The sequence below is a fragment of the Thunnus maccoyii genome, chromosome 9 (genome assembly GCF_910596095.1).
Source record: "Thunnus maccoyii chromosome 9, fThuMac1.1, whole genome shotgun sequence".
NCBI classification, from domain to species: Eukaryota; Metazoa; Chordata; class Actinopteri; order Scombriformes; family Scombridae; genus Thunnus; species Thunnus maccoyii.
In genome coordinates this window covers 3,575,071-3,596,304 of record NC_056541.1, presented here as the reverse complement: position 1 = coordinate 3,596,304, position 21,234 = coordinate 3,575,071, and the positions used below count along the sequence as shown (strand labels likewise).

General features: G+C 39.1%; 3 protein-coding genes across 8 annotated transcripts in view; all 3 read right to left on the bottom strand.

Annotated features, from left to right (window-relative positions):
• The window catches only part of LOC121903507 (spermatid perinuclear RNA-binding protein-like), a 216,377-nt gene extending 204,804 nt beyond the window's left edge, over positions 1 to 11,573 (bottom strand). Inside the window, exon 1 of the mRNA XM_042420618.1 lies at positions 11,517 to 11,573. The gene's annotated coding sequence lies outside the window, so the exon portion shown is untranslated. The remainder of the gene's footprint in view (positions 1 to 11,516) is intronic.
• Positions 7,876 to 15,157, bottom strand: ptrh1 (peptidyl-tRNA hydrolase 1 homolog). 4 transcript variants are annotated; one of them, XM_042420627.1, is made up of 6 exons: positions 14,736 to 15,156; positions 14,449 to 14,574; positions 10,430 to 10,649; positions 9,016 to 9,115; positions 8,679 to 8,724; positions 7,876 to 8,572 (listed from the first exon to the last, which is right to left on the bottom strand). In XM_042420627.1, the coding sequence occupies exons 2-6, from the start codon at positions 14,554 to 14,556 to the stop codon at positions 8,294 to 8,296; spliced, it is 753 nt and encodes a 250-aa protein (XP_042276561.1). In that variant the 5' UTR covers positions 14,557 to 14,574; positions 14,736 to 15,156; the 3' UTR covers positions 7,876 to 8,293. The 4 variants fall into 4 exon arrangements, with proteins under 4 accessions (XP_042276561.1, XP_042276562.1, XP_042276560.1 ...); XM_042420628.1 differs by having other exon boundaries at positions 14,449 to 14,577; positions 14,921 to 15,156; XM_042420626.1 differs by having other exon boundaries at positions 14,921 to 15,156.
• A 2,481-nt stretch (positions 15,158 to 17,638) lies between these two features.
• On the bottom strand, positions 17,639 to 21,234 carry LOC121904280 (natterin-3-like). 3 transcript variants are annotated; one of them, XM_042421939.1, is made up of 3 exons: positions 20,942 to 21,234; positions 19,332 to 19,446; positions 17,639 to 18,806 (listed from the first exon to the last, which is right to left on the bottom strand). In XM_042421939.1, the coding sequence occupies exons 2-3, from the start codon at positions 19,444 to 19,446 to the stop codon at positions 17,716 to 17,718; spliced, it is 1,206 nt and encodes a 401-aa protein (XP_042277873.1). In that variant the 5' UTR covers positions 20,942 to 21,234; the 3' UTR covers positions 17,639 to 17,715. The 3 variants fall into 3 exon arrangements, with proteins under 3 accessions (XP_042277873.1, XP_042277874.1, XP_042277875.1); XM_042421940.1 differs by lacking the exon at positions 20,942 to 21,234 and adding an exon at positions 19,531 to 19,658; XM_042421941.1 differs by lacking the exons at positions 19,332 to 19,446; positions 20,942 to 21,234 and adding an exon at positions 18,940 to 19,096.

Sequence of the window (21,234 nt, the reverse complement as noted above, 5' to 3'; positions counted from 1 at the left end):
GGCTGAAGAAGTAAATAAAGAGAAAATAAAATTGGTCCTAGAACGGCGCCCTGTGGCACCCCATACATAAACAATGCTTGAGAGGAGGTAACGTCATCAACAGACACAATGAATTTTCTGTTAGAAAAGTATGAGGGAAACCACTGGAGGGTAGTCCCGGAGATACCAACCCATGTTTTCAACCATTCAATAATAATGCTTTGATCCACCGTGTCAAACGAGGTGCTAAGATCAAGCAGAACCAGTACCGAGCACTCATCTGCCTGCATCAGCCTTCATCAAGATATCATTGACAACTCTCACAAGGGTAGTCTCTGTGCTGTGCTGCTTATGGAGACCTGAAATATAGACTTAAGACCCATCTTTTTAGCCAAGCTTTTTATTAATGAACATTAAAAATCACTGGGTTCAAATTTTACCCAGTTTGGGTCAATATAGCACCTACACAATACTGGGTTAATGTTACCCCGAAAGTCAAAGACAAGCAGTTGTTTTGACCCAGTTTCAGTGTTATTTTTTATTTTACTGTTGAATTATTTACCCAAACTTAAGCTTGTTATAATCTACTCTTTCTAAACTTACATGTCACAGTTTGTTATTGATCATTAGTAACTTGTATATCTTTTGAATGTCATGCGCACATCATTTCATACAAGAAACAACACATTTGTGACAGTTTTTAGCTAAAGCTTGTTGTATTGAACACTGGGTCAAAATAATGGATTGCAACTGTTAACACAATGTTGTGTTGGTGCTATATTGACCCAAACTAGGTAAAAGTGACTATTAGTGTGTAGATTTTGCTTGTTTTCTGCATGCAAAGTGTCCTTGAATTACACGAAAGGCACTTAAAATCAAATTTAATGTTATTATTATTATTAGAATTATCAATACAAGTCCCAGATTACAAGTCCTGTCCAGGAAATTTCTTGTAAATTACTGTTTGGAAATGATGGACCTGTAAAGTAAAAGCATCACCAAAAATCTTATTTTCTTGCACAAACTGAGACAAAATTGACAATATGCATCAAAAGTGAGTAAAAAAATGAACCCACAGTTTGAATACTTCCAGCTTTTAGTCCTACAAACTGTCACGCTCTGTTGAGAACACACCATCTGTTCAGTCCTGCATCATGAAGGAGGAGGAGGTCTGCATGGGCATGAAGCTGAGACCTGACCCACACCTGCATCTGTAGAGAGTTATTTATAATCTGTTCTTGAATTATTTGGAAATAAAACAATATCAACTTGACCTTAGACTTATGCTGTATGAAAGAAAGTGTCCCAAACTTGACTGACATCAAACCATGCCACAGGTGAAGATTGGTACAAAACTGAACCATCACTTCCTCCATTGTGAATTTACTACTTTCAATGGTGCAGATTCTTATATCCAGGTTGATTCTGACACCAAATCATGTCACTGTCCAGAAGAAAACACACAAGTTGTAACGATTAAACCTGAATGAACTGGATTTTGTGCAAAAACGATGTTGTGGGTTGCAAGAATTTTGCAGAACATAGAGTCCAGAGTCCCGATTGACGTCTTTATGGCTGATTTTTTGCAAAGTTTTGCCTAAAATTTGATTAGTCTGGTTGCAGAGGAGAGCTTTTAGGTCACATGAAGGTCAACATTATTATTATTGGATAAGGACAGCAGAGACAGACATGAAACAGGTAGAGAGAGAGAGGAAGATACAGCATGTTGCAGTTACATGGTATAAATCTTAATCACGAGGCTACTGCGACGTCTCAAAGGTTCAAATTAGGTTTTTCCAACCTTGCAAATATTTTACTGTTATGGAAATATTGAATATTCGTGTTTTGGGCCTGAAACTGTTAATTTTCAGCTGCAATTAAAAAGAAAATTGGTTTCAATATCAGCTTTCTAAAGTCCATTTAGGTGCTCATTTGAGGTAATTCAACAAGAACTGCTCACCATGAAATGATTTCCTTACTCTGGGTTTCAGCAAGTATTATTATTATTATTATTATTATTATTTATTTATTTATTTACTTTATCCAGTCAGGCAGTCTCATTGAGATTGAAATCTTGTTTTCAAGAGAGACACATCTATAATCAGACAAGAACACAGTCATCATACCGTACGAAGCGAATAAAGAACTAAAATGGACTGAATTCCATTTACACCTTGATAAGTACACCTTTTTTTTGTGGAAACACTGAATACTACAGGAAAAAAACACTAAAACATGAAAGATAAACACAATAATTGAAGATATTACAGGCGCCGGTACCACTATTACAACTACAACTCAGAATAAAGGATGGACTATATGTTAAAAGCCAAGAAAACATCAACAAAAAGAATACAGATAAGAATTATAAGAATTGAGACCACTTATTGCACATGGGATTAATGAATTTTGAACATGTTGCATCTCATTTTTGGAAACCTGTATCAGAGGGGAGGATGGTCTGGATTTGATGTGATGGATTTAGCTTTCTGTTGTATCTGTATCGCTCCCTGGGTGATAATCCAGCATGTGCATCTTTTTATACTGTTGCACTCTTTGTGAGCCGCTCTGGACGACACTATCAGCTTAAAGCCAAATGTAAACAGCTAGACAAGGGGTTAAAGGATAAATTACCCAGCAGGCTTTGCCTTCAGGGCGATGGTGGACCCTTCCTTCCCCTCTTGTATGACATGTCAGTGGATTCCCTCTGCCCTGCTCGGCTCTGTACGGTGAGTTAACATTTCCGTTGCTGGGAACATCTTTGCACGTTGGATGCTCATTTGCCTCTTAAAGGGCCCCGCTGCTGCCTTTTCATGGCCCTGTAAGAATAATTTAGTGCGGGAGGCCCGAGATCACTGGAGATTATGGCTATGAAAGGGGAAAAGGACGCGTTATTAATGCTTGCTCATCGGAAAGAGGAGAATGAGAAAAGGATCCCCAACGGGTCTGGATTCACTGTATCACAGCACTCTGCCATGGGAAACCAGGACAGCTTCAGTCTGCTCTGTGACGCTGAAGAAAAAAAACAGAAGCCTTGTGAAAAAAAAAGAAACTGTAGTGATTTTGAAGGGCAGTCAGACACACTACAGGTCCCTACTGGATCATTACAGTAATACACCAAGAGATAAAATACATTAAGGTCACTATAAACTTCCTATTCAGCCCCATGATGAGCCCCTGTAGAAATATTATTAGAATATCATGAGGATACCTCTAGGACAAAGCAGATAAATATACCGTAAAGCATGATAATGTCACTATTCTGAACCATAGAGACACTGTCAAAAAAAAAGAAATATAGGGAAATAAAATTTAAATATAATGTGACCATAAGACTTAAGAAATACAGTTAAAACACACATTTTCAACCTTATTTCTATGGTATGTTCTATATTTTTCTTATTGTTAACTAATCTCATGTTTGGATCCAAACCAACAATAAACTGATCTACTGACAAGTATTGTGTGTGTATCCAAAGCCTGATATATCTTATTCCTCCGTTGTTGTCCAAAAACTATTAAAAACACATCAGTGATTCACATCGCTGCACTGGGTGACATGTTCCTTCATTATGAAGAGTTTGATCACGTTAGTTTGTTTAGAAACGGCTCCAAAGACTAATAACAGCGATCAGGTTTTCACTCTCTGGAGAGTAGTTCTGTGTAAGGCAGACGCCACTGAGCATGTGCAGGAACATGGTGCTGCTTACAGCGCTTCACTAGCCTGAAGCTAGCTAGCTTGAGGTTACATGAACTGTAATACACATCGGAACAGTTTTTTAAATACTGTGATTACAATCGTCCCCTAACGGTAACCCTGTATATTGTAGCCATGACAACGGAAGGAAGTAGAAACCTTAATCCACACCACCACGTTTCTCTAACCTTAACAAAGTGATCATTTAAACCCAAACTTTCCCTAAAGCTAACCACGTGGTTTAGACTTTAACCACAATCTTGTCACGTCATAAAACATCATTATTTTTTATCAGTGATGTGTAATAGTTTTGGAAAGTTCAGACAAATGTTGGCCTGCTGATTACAGCCGATAGGGGCGCCCAATTAGAAAATGCTGCTATGTGTTGTTCTGGAGTCACATGGTCAAAAGACATATTCACCCTCCACCATTTTATTTGAGTGTCTGAACTCAGAGTGTGTAAATCTAACAATCCCACAACGCAACACGCTACATTTACTCTACAGCTGACGGTGATGACGCAAAATGACGATGATTAGTGAGTGTCCAAAATTTCAACTTACTGCTCACTACTGAGTACTATGTGGTAAGTTAAGTGTAATGAGTGAGCGACGGCAGCCATTGTACAGGCTACGCCAGAACTGTGCATCCAAGACTAAAAGCATCTTTGTGTCATTTTTTCAGGAAAGATGCAGAGCGTTTGCCAGTTTTTAACAGGAAATAGAAATACATTAACAGAAGATGTCAGTTACAAAAATCCATCAGTTGACAAAAGATAAAACTGCCAATGTGAAAACATTCTGGGTGTCATTGCAAGTGGTCTCCGATGGCCCTCAGACCCCAGTTTGGGAACCACAGATGTCTGTAGTAAGCAGCTCTTACCGTCCTGTGTGTCGACCCTCTAACACCACATGCTGCTGCAGCAGGTTGGTGGTGAAGGACTGATCTCAGGGTGTTTTCAAACCAGCCAGTCTCTAACTTTGTGTGTCTGCTGTTTGCTGCTGGGCGGTAATGTACAGTTGATCCCTCAGAAAACAGCGGAGACTGAACCGGAAAGGAAATGGTGCACAAAACCAAAACTTGGAGCTAAAAGATGTTAAAAAGCTCTGTAGGGCTGCAGAGTTGGTGATAATTCCCTTCATTCATCAGCATTAGCAACATCTTTCAGATTAGTCACTTTAAATGAGCATCAAGATAAAAAAATATTGATTAGTGGAGCTTTTAAAGAGTGTATTAATGTTTCCACTGATGGTCTTCTGGCATTCCCAGTTGCATTAGACTCAGTAGGTTTGTTGTGTGATTCTGCAGAGTTAGCACATCTGTGGGAGGACCCCCCACCATTCTTGAATAAATTTAGGGCCTCCTCTTAAGGCCCGGGTGTCCAGCCCTGCTGCTGACCTCTGACCCCTGCAGAAGAAAAGTTATTGAAGCCGCTGGTGAAGCCTCCTAAAGCTGACCAGCCAGGAGGGGCTGGGAAAGTGGCCTGATGGAGGCGAAGGGTGGCTCAAGGGGGTCACAGCAGAGAAAGACGGGGGGGGGGGGGGGGGGGGGGGGGGGGGTTTAGGAGGGTGAGGGGTGTTCATGGTGTGTGTGTGTGTGTATCCTTTGAGACCCTCCTCCTCCTCCTCCTCCTCCTCCTCCTCATGTCCACAAGTGTGTCCCTGCAGCTATTGTGACTCTGAGCTACGGCAGGACAGAAGGCCTCAAACAAACCGGGTCTAAACAATGTTTGGCCCCTTTTGTTTCTCGCCTGCCTTTCTTCTTCAGGCCTCCATTGCAATCTACTGGCCTCTTTTGTATTGATTTCCCTCATTCAGCGGCTCGTCGGCCTCTTTCCGCTGTTTTATATGCTCTTTTCTGGATTTTTTTTGTGTCCACCACCTCCTCCTCCCCCCCCCCCCACTGCCGAACCCTCCCTCCCTCCCTCCTCTGGCATTCTCCGCAGTGTGAGAACGCAGAGTGCCTCTTGACTGGATGCAACTCATTAAAGACACCTAATTGATGAAGAGTGTAATTAGTGTGACAATCGGCAGAGGAAATCAATATGTTTTTTAGCCAAAAGAGCCACATCAGGGAGGACAAGATGGAAGACGGCAGCGTCTGAGGAGAACCGTATGTTGGGGTGACAGCGGCACGAGGAGCCTCACTTTCACTTTTAGATACAAAAGAGGAGAAAACGAACTGCAGGAAAAGAGGTTTTTTTTTTGTTTTTATCCGGTTCAATTCTCCACTTGGGCAGCTTGTTAAAGCTGCACCACTTAGGAGAAACTTCTTGTTAGTCTATTGACTTTACACACAAACACATATACACACAAATGAGACCTGATGCTTATAATTTACTTTTATATCGATCGCTACCGAATAAGAAGTTCACTGTGCTCACACCGCGGAAAAGCATCTCTTACAGTGTAGACAAAAGAAGCTCTGCGGTTCTGACCTTTGACCTCTTAACTACTTATAATTAAAACTATTGATGATAAAGGAGTTTAAGCTCACTTCTACAGCTGTGCTTCCTGCAAGAGTAAAAAAGAAAAAAAGAGGTCCAACTACTGTTAGAGACACAAATCCTCAAGCAGAAGATCCAGCTGACGAAAACACGTTTGGGGATCAATAAGTGACTGAAATGCAGCTGACGTTCTGTGAGTTCATTAATGTCCCCTGATGATGCTGTTGTTGGGAATCCAGAGCTGCGATTGTAGTTTGCTGCTGCTGATATATCGGCTCATGAAAAGTTTATCACCGACACATTGGTATCTGCGTATTTATTGATCAATAAGTAATAAGAAAGATGAGACTGGATCTTTCTCATACGAGTGATTTAAGAGAACTCGTTGAAATTCACCAGTTTTCTCATACTTACTATTCTCTCTTTGGTATAAGCGAGATGTGGTCCAGATCTGTCATATATACAAATAGTCGTCCTGATGAAGGCAATAGAATTATATTTCCTTGAATATAATGCCTGAACATTCACTGAAGGGTTTGACATATCAGGCTTTTTGTGGTTTTCTGTCATTTATATACTGTCACAGTGTCAGATGTTCATGTTTAACTTGATGTGAACGTGTGTAAAATGCTTCCTGTAAGACAAAAGTCAGGACTTCGTTTGCAGAGTTATCTCTACTTCCTCCTTGTGATGACATCAGATCATTCACATACGTCCATAAACGACCGTCCATTACTGAGCCGTTGTTGCTAAGATCGTTCACGTTGTATATTTGCATCTTTTCGGATCCGATTCTGGCAGAAAGTTTGAGAAGTTTCTAGAAGGAGAAACAGTAGCGAAATCCTGCTGTTATAGTTTGTTTATAAGGAGTTTTTAACTGTAAATCATGCAAAGATATTCCAGTAGAGTCCCAGAATATAAATATACACCTGGAAATGTGCAGAATTCATTGTCATTTTTAAATTTTATTGGCGTACTTTGCACAGCAACATATACTTGTTAATTGTCAGAAATGTTCTCTCACTCCAACAGCTCTCCGGAACTTTTTATATTTACATTTATTAATTTTGCAGATGCTTTCGTTGAAAGTGATATACAAATATATAAAAACCTTCTTGCAGGTGACAATCCTCTGTTACACCTGACAGTGTTACATCATCTATAATATGTTCTTATTTATTTCCCTGAATGATCACATCTCTTGACCTCCTCTCATCTTTAGTCATGGAGCGCTTTGCTTTAAAAAGGTTTTTTAGCGTCTTACTTCATGTAAAAAAAAACATTCCCATTGTGTCACAGTACAGAACTGCTCTGATTACACATGTTTAACAGCTGTATTAATATAGATTTTCTAGCTAATTGTTTTAAGCCTGGTGTTAACGGACACCAGTAATGAATCTGCTAAATTTGCAGAACTATTCTAATGCTTCCTCAGGTGCATCTGCTCATGAACTGGTGACATTCATCAGAGATGTTTCGTACATTTCTTCATCACAATTCTTTAAAATCAAAATTTAATCCTTGTCAAAAGTGTTTCTTTATGCTGTTTGTGTGGAAATAAAAGACTATCAGCTGATTTATTGTCATCAGACTTTTCATTACCTCCACCAAGGCTGCACAATCCTCTTCATTTATTTTAATCCAAATAAATGTGAAGATATCTCTAAACTGAATCAGGATCTGCTTCAAAATACTCACGCTGACAGATGATCGCCGGGTGTTTTATGAGAAAATCACACAGAGTCATATCCTACAACGTTAAGAAATGCTTTAATTAATTTCTGGATCAGCACCAAAAACATTATAATTCATTCCTCTGCAACGGAACAAACTGTCCACTGAATTTCACTGAAATCTGTTGACAGGTTTTTGAGGTATTGATCTCAATCAATAATCACACAAACATGAGTAAATACACAATTCATTCTTTGGGTTTTCTGGCTGCTGGTCAGACTGGAAACCTGTGACTGACTTCCATCATTTTTGACATTTTATGAAGGTTCAGTTCAGATACAAACCATCATTAGTTGCAGCTCTTCTCTTTCTTAGAGGTGTCTCACTTCTAATAAATGTATCTCACACCACAGAGGAAATAAATATGAGTAAAGTCCTTCTCTCTGTGTTTTCTATTCGAGGCAGTCGTGTCTTTGAGAGTTCAGAAACATTCAGCCTCATATCTGACCGGCAGCAGAGTCCTCAGCTGGAGAGGCTGAGCGCTCCCTCGCTTTCCTCTTCTGTGCTGCTTGTCTGCCCCCTGCTGGTGAGGAGGGGGACTGGGAGTCCTGCTGGGAGTCTTCCTGGGAGAGCTGGGCGAGGAGTAGGTCCACGCTCTGGACCAGAACAGAGTCCAAAACCTTCTGTTCCTCTGAGGAGAACCGGCTCAGGACGTGACGCTCCACCGACGTTTTCCCTGTCGGCCGGCCGATCCCGACCCGAAGCCGGAGCATCACCTGCAGAAGAGACAAGATGACGAGATGATCACTGGTTTACACACAAATTCATAAATATCAACCTGGAAATGTGCAGAACATGTAGCAACTCTCACAGGCTACTTACATCAGTCTGAAGACAGTCGATGCAGGAGCGGACGCCGTTATGACCTCTGTGAGGAAGAATCATTCAGGGTTAAAGTTCATTTTGGGTCCTTTGTTGATGTTGCACAAACTTCTTTTCTTAAATTTATATCTTAAAATGTATTTCTGCATCACTGAGTCTTGTTATTTGCTTCACATACTCACAGACGGAAGGTTTGATGTTCACACAGGGTTAAACAACAAAAGCTTTACAGATAAACATGTTTTTCAAATTCTGTGACAATTCAGGTATCGGGTGGTATAAAAAAAAAGAAGCAGAAGCAACCGGCAGAAACCTGATGAGTCAGAGTGAAACCGACCTGGCGCTTCCTCCGTATTTGACGGCGATCTTCCCCAGAGGTTTGTCCAGTTCGTCGTGGACCAGCAGGACGTCTTCAGGCTTGACGCCGTATTTACCAGCTGGAGAGGAAGAAAAACAGATACTGAGGATCAGCGGACGCGTAGTTAAAAAGGTCAGAACGACCCTTAACGGAGCTGCGAGATGAATCTAAAGATTGTGAGACGTTAGGAAAGAAAAACAGGTTGTTAGGAAGGAAAAACATTTCTGTTGATGGTTATCTAACTCGTACAAGATATTTTTACTTCTTCCGGACTTAAAAACAATTCAAACGAAACAACCTGAGAAAAACAATCCGTCTGGTTTTATATATGAAGGTTTTATAGAGTCGGACATCACTGCTTTAGATCATTAAAACTTCAGATCAGCATCTTCACCTGCTGACTTTCTTCACTGATGACAAACAAATACAGTTCATCTTAGTTTTATATGAAGTTTACTCACTACAACTTCTATCAATAATCAGAATAATATAATAAAGATAAAACAAACATTTAGTTATTTGATTGGCAGAGGGCTGCAACTCAAGATTATTTTCAGAATGTATCAGTTATTTTTTCAATTAATTGATTATTTAGTCTTTAAATTGTCAGGAAATGTAAAAATTGCCCTTCAGATGTCTTGTTTTGTTCGACCAACAGTCCAAAAACAAAAGATATTCAGTTTACTATCAGAGCTGCAATGATTAGTCGATCAATAGAAAATTCATCTGCAAATATTTTGATAATTGATAAATCATTAAAGTCATCTTTCAAGCAAAAATGACAAATATTTTCAAGTTTCAACTACTTAGAGAGTTTTAAACATTTATGGACTAAATGATTCATTGAGAAGATAATCAACAGATTAACAGATAATGAGAATAATCACTAGTTGCAGCCCCATTTATAATTATATATAAAAACAGAGAAAAGCTGCATTTTTGCTTGATTAAACACATGAAACTGTGCAGATTAATTTCCTTTCGATCGACTGCAGCAATAAAGAGATTCAGCTGTGATTAGCAGTGACTGTACGACTGTTATTACTGCTTTTATTAAGCAGAATATAAAACACTGAGTTCATTAAATATGTGAAAACTGGTTCTGGTTTAAACACCAACAGACGCCGGAGCTGAGTGACGTCAGCGTGACTCTGCTGCTGATTTACATTCAGTTTAATTAATAATTTGTCTCACGCAGACAATTTATTATTGTTTTTAACTAATTGCTTTTTAATAAAACCAATTAGTGACAGAGTGCAGAGTTGAAAAGGACATAAAGAAAAAAAAAATCTAACAAACCAAACTGAAGAAAGCAGCTTTTGTTTACCTTTATTCATAAATAAATAAACACAAACATGCTGACGGATTGTAAACACAGAGACGGTGACCTCACCTGCTTTGGCCACTGACACTCCGTTGATGTTCATGAGCAGCTTGGGACGGAGCAGCACCACGTGCGTGTGTTGTACCTCTGACACGATGACCTCACCGGACACTTGCTTGTCGCCGCGCCAACGGTCGGCCACACCGAGCCGGGCGGCGAGCGCGCCGAGCACCGCCATGCCCACGCTGTGTCTGGTACTCTCCATCCCCGTGTTACCCAGCCCCACCACCTGGCACGCACACGCACATGCACACACACACACACACACACACACATACATACACACACACACACACATTAAAGGCTGTGTGTTCTGTAACGGAGCAGCGTTTGTGTTTGTTGCAGCCAGATATTTGACTTTCAAACATTTTTTTGGACTAAAACACATCAATGTTCCTTTATTATGATGAACAAAGGCACTGTGGTTTATTCTGAGTAACTCTTGTTCTGATATTATCAATACTCCTGGCTCCTAAAGTGTGTATTAATCCGCTGCTGGGAATAGTCCCCAAGAAACGCACTATTTACTGCGGTTTGAGTAACATTTGTTAAACACAACAGTGACCGGCTGTTTCAAGAAAGTAGGGGAGACCAGGGACAGTTGTAACACCTTGAATTCCTCCAATCAGAAACAAGCTACAGTGATTAAACTCACTCTACACAAAAAAAGGAGCCACATTTGAAACTAACCCAGAGAAAGTTACCAGCAAAAGTGTTTGTTTTTTTTAGGTAAAAATTTAACTTTTCTATCAGATGTATTTTTTTGGATACTGTCCTGAGATCAAATGTCTACGAATCCAAACAAGTATTGTTAGAGCTGTAGTCAAGACTGAAATCACACATAATCTTCAACTAATCGATTAGTCGCGGGGTGGGGGGGGTCGGCTGTAACGGGAGAGAGTGCACAGTGAACTCCGCAGTCACACATTTCTCCGCGTCGGTTAGGCTAACCCATTGTTGCTAACTTTGGAGCTAACCCCCTTCACTTTTCCAGCACTTGAGGAAACAACAGACTTGACTTTTTAGCATTTATTAACTGTTAAACACTGGAGTCTGTGCTGTACATTTACTGCCAGACTGACAACTTACTGCTAACCTTTTCCTCTGCTCCGCTCGTATCCACCGTCACTTTCCTGCCGCTCACTCTTTCCCGCTCGTTACGCAAACGTACTACGCAATGCCGTATTCCTTAACAGAGTTACGCTACCAATAGTTTCCCAGGCAACGACACAGAGGTTGACTCACGTACCGGAACAGCGCTGCACAGACACTCCCAAACACTATTGATTTCCGAATCAATGGATATTTGGCGTTATTTTTGACATTAAAAAATATTTTCTTGGCCTGGCGGGAGTTCTTGTTGTTATAATTATAGGAGAAACACTGATTCAGTAAACGTTGAGTACAGTTACACCCAGCAGTCTCCATTAGGTTGGGCGAGTTCAAAGTTTTGAAAACAACGGGGGTGTTTTGAATACACGCCGCAGGAAATAATGGATTAATCCTGGAAGGCTGTTGATGTCACAATTTTCTCCTTATGAAAATAACACGGAGATTATTCGACCAATGAGAATTTGGTCGGACGAGAGCATATCGACCAACTAATCGACCAGTCGACCAGCAGACTACAGCCTTATTAGAATCACTGTTTTGTAAGCTAAAAATAGAAACGGCTAATGTGTCAAACTAGCAGTCAAGCTAGTTAACATGAGGTGAAAGAATGACTGGTGATACTGGGATTCATTTATAAAAGGCCTACATAAACGAATCATAAGGTGTTTGCCATGTGACCCTGTACTGAATGTTGTCCTCAGACTAATCCATTTTGATTTCAAGTTTAAACCTTTTTGAGGATTTGTGTTCCACTCATTAAATAATTTTCTTGCATTATAATTTGATGGCTTCACCTCTTTTTTTGTCATGTAGGGTGAAAAATGTATTCATTATTTTAAAAAAAAGAAGAATAGTCACAATAATATGAATGTTAAATAATCTTTTCCGTAATAATCCGTCCCTGTACACTGCTGGGACGGTTGTAACAGTGGAGTGACTGTATTTAAACCAATTTTGCAACCTGTACATATTTCATAAAACCACTGAAATGCATCGTTCCAATAGTTGATACATTGAAGGTTATTATAAAGCAAATGGACAGTTCCAGTGCAAATGGTTTTTGATTTATCTGGAAAAAAAAGTGTTACAACTGTCCCTGGTCTCCCCTACTGAACCTTTGTTGGAAAAAATGAAACTATATATTTTAGACTAACAATTATTTGCATTATTGATGAATCTTTTGATTATTTTCTCCATTTGTCATATCGATTAGTCGTTTGGTCTGTAAAATGTCAAAAAATGGTGAAAAATGTTGATCATTGTTTCCTAAAGATCAAGGCGACGACCTCAATTGTCTTGTTTTGTAAAAGCCAACAGTCACAACCCCAAAAATATCACAAATATCATCTACAATCTGTGAAGACTAACCAGAAAATATTCATTTGTGTTATATTACATTAATTTTAGAAGCTGAGGACAACGGAGGACGTCACCTTGATCTTTGGGAAACAGTGATTTCAACGAAGGCTGCCAAAATATTAATTTGAAATAATTTTGATTATTGTTTTAGTCTTTTTTTTTCAGCACAAATGACGTCAGTTCTCTGGTTTCAGCCTCTCAGATCTGAAGATGTGATGTTTGTCTTTGTCATACATGACAGTAAAGTGAATATTTGGGGTTTTGGACGTCACCTTGGAGTCTAGGAAATGATCTAACAGGCATTTTTGTGCTATTCACTGACATTTTATAGACAAAATTATTGATTGATGGGAAGAATAATTGGCATATTAATCGATGGTAAAAATAATTGTTAGTTGTAGCCCTACTACTGACAGACTGACACTGTGATGCTTGTAGACAAACATAAATAATGTTCAAAATATCAGTTTAAAACATGCAAGACTGCTGCCATCAAATGAGATTTGTGCATTTGTAATTAAGATTAAAAGTAACAGAAAACAACATGGAGGCTGATGTGACAACTACAAAGAGAGAAAACTGGCTTTTTAATTGGAGCTGGAGAAGTTTTAGTTGTATTTTTTCCCTGAAAGAATAAGTTGTTTTATGATAAGTGTTTTTAAACTTATCTTTTGTACACAGGTTTAGAGATTATTGGAGTTTGAGAATGAGATTTCTCATATGATCCGTATGTAGCTGAAATAAAAACATGATTGAGTGACATCTAATTAAATTATTTAAAAACGCTGAAAGGAGGATTGATGGATGGATTTTAGCTGCTAAAAGCCTTTTTCTTTAGCCAGAGAGAATTTAACGTCAGCTGAGGACACTGATATCAACAGACCACATATACAGCCGCTGCCTTGTACTGATGGTACTGATTTACTGGCAGCGGCAGCAGCTCTGTTAACAGAAATACTATAGACTACATTGTATTAGACTCTTTGGCTCTATGGATGCTGACACATTGCAAACATTGTGTTCTGCTTCTACACACTGAGCATTTATTTATTTATTTTTACTTGAGCAGCACAAGTGAACAAGTTGTGGGGGACAACTGAAAAATCATAGTAAAGATAATATATTAAAATTATGACAAATGTATTAAAAGAAGACAGGATTGTCCAAATTATGCCACAGAACTCCGTTGTAAAATCTATCAATTTAAAACAGGCTTACTTAGAAAAAACATGGCAAATTAGATATGACACTTTTTCTGAAGCAGCACAGATCATTAGTAAATTTGCAATTTTCTTTTATAAAATATATGCCGAATTGAGAAGTAGTTTACACTGATTCATAAAATGTCTTTACATTTATTTTATGACATAAAGCCTTCAACCTGTGCATGAAATATTATTAAATTATCAGATTTTTGAACGGTGTTTGGTGTGTCAATCCTCTCAGATTGATTGATTACTGTGGATAAATACACATATATTGGCAACTATCCGTTAAGTTACAGTTTAGTTATTTGGTTTATAATAAACAGTATGTGTTGGAGGATTTAAACTTACCAGTTTTCGGCGACCTTGTGTGTGTATTTCTGCTTCAGAGATCATCGCTGCTGTAAACGGTTCACTCAGCAGAACTCGGTTTATGACTCTCGTTAAAAGTCGTCGCATTGTGAAAAAGTTCAACAGCTTCTTGAAAAAATGCGACAAAAAACGACAAATTTTACTTAAAACCGTGTCTTTTTTCATTCGGCTGATAAAATAGACTGTTTGCTCTTATCACTGAAGTTAAATTTCAGAAGTTTATACGATAATTCATCTTAATAAAACATTTCTCAATGAAAACACACCGCATGATAACTGTCAACTGACTGGTTTCTCAACGGGATTCTCTATGTGTGAATCTTTCGCTGTATTTAACTGTGTTCACCTTTAGTTTATTAGCTATATTAGAGACTGAATTGGATTTTTTTCATCATATTTATGCCATAACAGTGTGAAGGTAACTTTCACTGATTTTGTTAGCTTACTGTACCTTGCCGGCTAAAAGCTACTTCAAGGCAGCTAAACACCAACGTACAGACTTAAAATAACCTCAAAATACGTTTAGCACACTGTCAGCAGTGAGGTTAACATGAAATACAGCTTAAACTAAAAAAATATGACATTTTTAAAGTATTCTCAAGGCTCATTGGAGGTGATGTTAGCTAGTTTTCCTGTCATGCTTCTCTCATATAAGTCAGTGAGTTTTACAAAGACAACATGGCGACCAGCTTTTCCTGCTCTGCGGGGCTGCAGCACCATCTAGCTTGGCGACTGAGAAAGTTCTTATATTTGCTAGTTTTCCCCTCAACATCCTTGGGTTTTTTAAATCTTATTTATTTATTGGGACCATGTAGAGTGCTAACAGAAATTTTACCATTTAATGTACTGTACCAGAGTTAGCTTATAGCTAATTTTCATCTGCAGTCTCTTCGGCAGGTCACAATTAAAACATAACAACCCTAACCCTAACAAAACAATAACAAACACACAGGACACATAATACAAAATACAAAACTACACACAAAAGCACATCACATACACTCACAATGTCAACTAGAAATGAATAATGTAAGCTTGTAAGACTTATTGAAAATGAAAATAATAGTTGGGTGCAGCCTTACAGTACTCCTATGATGGAATAATACCACTTTGCCCTCAGTTTGCCAACAGATGAACTAATATATACCGAAACAATTTAAGTCTTAAAACTAGATTTTAATACAAAGTCTCGATTCAAGACGTAGATTGCAAGCTGGAAGATGGATGATAAATTTGCCATTAATCAAATTATGTAGACTCAAATGATACTGAGTAAACCTGAGGCTTTAGGGGCCACTGGGCAGTTGCCTGTTTGGTAATCCATGTTTGTCAATGTACAGTAAGTGTGTCCTTGAGCGGTGTGCCATGGAAAGTTCAAGAGTCCTACGAATCACCTCACCTGATTAACACACCTTCAACTAATCAGGAGCCATCGGTGCAAATCAGCTGACAGTGTTTGCATCATTTTGTGACCTTTTAACTGTGAAAGGTCACAAAAAGTGGACAAGTGATATTGTCCACTTACAGAGCAACATGCAGGTTGAATTTCTTACTGGGTTTACAGATTATGTATCATGGAAATTATTCTGTGAAAGGTTAATGTATGATTTTATTAGTTTAACAAGACATAAAGACAGTAATTCAGACAGAAAAGTAAACATTTTGAGGAAAACAACAATCATGTAACGTTACATAAGGGAGTCGCTCTCCTTGTCCCTACTGCAGTACACTGTGCAGTAGTAGGTAAGGTCCTACTACTGCAGTGAGTCCGAACAATCGTCATTTATTGAATCTGTATTTTTTTTCTCTAGTTTTGTTTTTTCATTTTATCATTTTTGATCATCGTGAATAATTGTTGCAGGTTGCACAAATTCCAGCCTGTCAGGACATGGAGTCCACTTTCCTAACAGGAAAAGGAGCTTGCTTATTTTTGTGCTTGGGTACATTTTGTTTAGGTTCTACCTGATATGTGATATCAAACGTGACAACAGTGTGAGATGCTCACTAGCAAAACATCTGCCCAATTCTCCACTGGTTCTCAAACTATAACTGAATTTCTGGCTAATTTATTTCTCTTAATCCTTGTTAGTTTCTCATCCTTTAAACAGAAACTAACAAGGATCAAAATGATGTTTTTGTAGTGTTAATATGAATATATATTTTCAACCTCAGCAGTGTCAGAACTGAGATCCAGATTTCTTATTGATAAACCGGACCTAGCTTGACTGCTCTCCCTTATGTGAGAACACATCCAGTATCTTGCCAGATTTTGAGTTGGAAGTGAAAATGGCTGTATAAAATTGAGTCTAGATGTCACTGTAGCATAGATTTAGAATTTTTTTTTCAATTTTGCCACACATTGGTTCACTGGGATTGCCAATCTGCAAGTGGCTCTTTACACACAAATTTGCATTTGGGGGTCAGACACTGTCTCTATTAGTCATTTTGTTACCTAAAGGATACGTCTTCATTATGTCAATATAACCCAACTTTTTACCACCACCTGTAACACTTAAGTGTTAAAGTGTTTGCATATTTTCTGAATAATTAAGAACCTTAAGTAGACAAATATAAATAAAATATTTTCATTTTAAAAGAATGGTTAGGAGGGACCCAAAGGCAAACATTTGCTTTCAGCCCCTACTGACCCCTCCCTGTTTCTGTAGTTTAAATTTATTCAGAAATATGCACAATATACATTTTGAGACAGAGCCCCTCCACAACACTGGCAGAAAAGATGGGTATTGTGGGACACACCTCAAAGCCCTTTACACTTCATTTGATATTGCATACTCCCAAACACATTTTCAGTTAATAAAATTACCACAAACGACCGGACACACAATGAATCTGGGGATTTTGGGGGCAGTTGAATGAAAGGGTTAATAAGACCTTGTATTTACTAGATTACCGGACCAGGTGATCCAGCCTTGTAGATGAGAATAATCAGAGGAAACCCTGGATGTAATTTTTAATTACTGATGCCATGTTTTTTAAGTCCATACAAAATGTACTTTGATGAATTTAATACAGCAGTTTTGTCCTCGACTAGTAGTGAAATTATTCATTTAAAAATTACACTCAAGGGTTGTATTTATTAAAGAAAATGGCATTAATCTCTAAAACAAAGGAAGTGAGGAAATAAAAAAAAGAAATAATTCAAATCTCCTTGAAGTTCAGTGAATTTTTATTTGCAAAAAGTTTTTTATATTTGGTCTTCGAGTTGTAAATTTAACAGACGGCTCATCAGTCTTCAGCTGGAGAGCAGGGAACAGCATCAGTCACCGGCTGACACCTCTCCACCACGGCGTTGATCTCACCGACTCTCACGCCGTCGTAGGTGCCCGTGATGGTCGTCCAGTGGGTGTCTCCGTTGTAGTTGGTCCTGCTCAGCCTGCCGGTGAAGGGGATGTCTGCCGTCATCTTCCTGCCGTCCATCCTCACGCTGCAGGAGTGGTTGGGAGGGACGAGCAGCTCCACGGACACAGAATGACTGATGGACTCCATCATGGTGGTCCCCTCTGAGAAGGTCACTGTCTGCTCCTTGGTGAAATCCACGGTCCCCGGGCCAAGGATGGGCACTTTGGCCTTCATGGTGGACACGGAGCCGTTGCGGGTCTGTCGGCCGATGTCCCAGCTCTTCTCCACTGTGCTGGTCTTCTCCAGCTTCACCGTCTTCGCCACACTGCTGCACTCCAGGTTGGTGACCTTGGCGAGTTGCAGGGTTTCCGGAGGATAGTGGAACAGCTCCATCTGGTCGATGCCGTACTCCACGTGAGAGATGTGCTGACTGTAGCTGTCTCTGTTGATAGCGAGCACCTGGTAGCTCTTGTACCAGTACTCATCGCCCTCCCAGGGGAGGAAGAAGGCCTCGTGTTTGGTCACCACCTTGCCAAGACCATACTTGTTTTTGCCCACGTAGATGTCCACGTCGGGGCAGGTTCTGACAGCATACGGGGGAACGGACCCGTACGAATCTTCAACCCACTCCAGGAACTCAAAGTGGTCCACGTTGACCAGCACTTCGAACTTGGAGGATGCGTACTCGTGGTCGGCGTACGGGTACTGGCAGAAGTTCCCTTTGCTGGGAGTGTAGAAGCCGGCCTCGCAGTTGACTTTGCACACGTAGTCGGTGCGTTCGGTGTAGCCGTTGAAGATGGCGACAGCGCCGTTTGGAAGGGAGCCATTCCATGTGACCCACTTCAGGTTCGTGTGTTCACCAAACATGGGGAAGGAGTGTGAGGTCATCTCGTTTTGCGGCATCTCTCTAATTTTGGGAGGTTTGATGATTTCCCGAGAAGGGACAACATCCTCCAGCGTGGGGTTAAGCCATGGCTCTAAAAAAGAGAAAAGAAAGAAAAGAAGAAGAAATTAGCATGAAACTCTGGTAGAAATCATACATTTTGACTTGGAACATTTGAGGAGTTAATGATCAAAACAATCTAAATATATATATATTTTTTAAATTACCTTAATTTCGCTGCACTAATCAGAGTCTAGTCTTGTTTCAAAGGCTTTCTTTCTACCAAAGCAAAACCCTATTGCATTTCCATCCACTAATGTTGTGTGAATATTAGGGGATAAACGCTAATTCTCCAGTCGGTGCCATTAAACCATAGCAGAAGAAGAGGACACAACGAGATGACGTCATTAAAAGAGCAGAAGTCAAAGCTCAAATGATGGAAAACCATGTGGAAAACATGATGGAAATATGACATTTCTGTTTGTTTCATGTTTTAAATTCATGCTAACGGTAATTTTTAAAGAACAGGCATCACTCCAGATTGCTTATTTAAGAATTCAACTCTCCATCTGAGTGTCTGAGCAGATTAAACCTGCAGTATTATAATGATGCGACTCACTGCTGGGTTTTTCTTGTCCGTCCTGCAGCTGTGAGACGAAGAGCTGCAGGTCAGACTGCAGCGCTGGGCTGCAGAGCTGCAGCACTGCTAGGACGACAGCTACACACCGCCTCATCTGGAAAAATACAAAGAGCACATTATCAACAGTGAGAAATCTGGTTTTTACTTCTGTTTGAAGTTAAACCAAAACTCATCAAACCTGTAAAAGTAATAAACACTTAAACCAGTGGTTCCCAGTTTTTTTCTGCCATGTCCCTTTGGAGGCTGATGGAGTGTCGTGCTCATAAATCAACTGAGTTTATTAATGAATAACAATATTGGGCGAAGTAGTAATAACATTTGTTTTTTTCTGTGTGTGTTATACAGTATGTGTTCATGCTGGGACAGCAATAAAATAAATTTACATTGCTCTCCTTGCATGTTTCAAAATAACAAAATAAAATGTAACAAAGGAGCCAGGTTCGATTTTTATTGCAATAACATTATCAAGAACATGAACTGCATTGTTCTCATTAGTTTTTGGTGTGAAAATGAAAAATGCAAGCTCAAAACTGCAAGTTAAACTGCCAGAGAGGCAAATATATTGACCGTGGCAATGAAATTTAATAGAACTCCTAATAACTTTTTATTTTACTAATGTGTTTGATCAAGAAGTTTTTCTTCAGCCCATCCTGTGTTTCACCTTTTTTTGTGAATAAATTATGAAGTATTTAAAAATTTCTTTGACAAATCAACAAGTAGTTTCAATCAACATTTTTTCTTGCCTTGGTCATGTGACCTCTAGGGGGAAAACACAGCCCTAACCTTAACCTGGAGTGAATTACTAGATTGTGAAAGTGTGACTGCAAGTAATAGGTGATTGTGCCATATTCATTACATATAGCAGAAAGATAAATTCTTTTAATGTTAATGTTGCAGTTTCTCATGGTTGTCTATAGCAGTTAATGATAATGAGTTAATGAGCTCCTTTAAAAAGAGGCCAAAACTTTTTCTGATCAAAGACTGTAAAACGTTTGAATTTCTGTTTTTTTAACAGCAAGTAAAACCATATATTTTAAATGGTAAAACATGAGTTTGTGGTCCCAGGTTCTTCAGAAATGTTGCTAAAGAGCACCTCAATTACCAAATTGTAAATAATTAAAGGAAATTCTGCAGGATTAGTGGAAAGAAACACATTTTAAATAACATACAATTTTGTGATACTACAACAGATACATCGCAAGGACAAAATGTGCTCAAATACAATGTGAAAAGTTGTATTACCTCATGTAAGTGAATAAGGAGAAAGAAAATAAATAAGAGGCACAGTAAATCAGCATTACCGGGCTTATTACAACCCAGACTCTTTTGTATATAATCAATAATTATGCAGTCTTATTAATTGGATACCATTTCATGTTTGTCAGATTATTATTTTAAGAAAATACTCAACATCTTGAATCAGTACAAAAAGCAAGAAGGATCTCTTAAATTATTTCAGATTCAGAATTTTAGACAAATTTATTCCTGATTCTGATCAATTTCATGTAGGAGAAAAATCAGATGCATAATGTTGTTAATCAGCAAATGAGCCACACAACTTCACTCAGATGTAGAGAAGCAGTTTTTACCTCAGGTTCCTGCTGCAGTGACGCTGCCTGCAGTATGTGCTGAGTTTTAAAACCTCCCTGAACACTAATTGCCCCCAATAAACAGGTGGGAGAGCTGCAGCGCTCCTTGCCCGTTGACCCAGTGTTAGGACTCTCCTGCTGCTCAGTCTGATGTTTTCAGTTGGACGTGATCAGAGGAGAATCAAATCAATGTTGGAAATTACAATACCACAAGCTTAAAAAGTTAGTTAGTTGTTGTTTGACTTAATCATGTGATGGAGGTTGACTGAGCATGGTTGGTCTTCTTCAGAAAC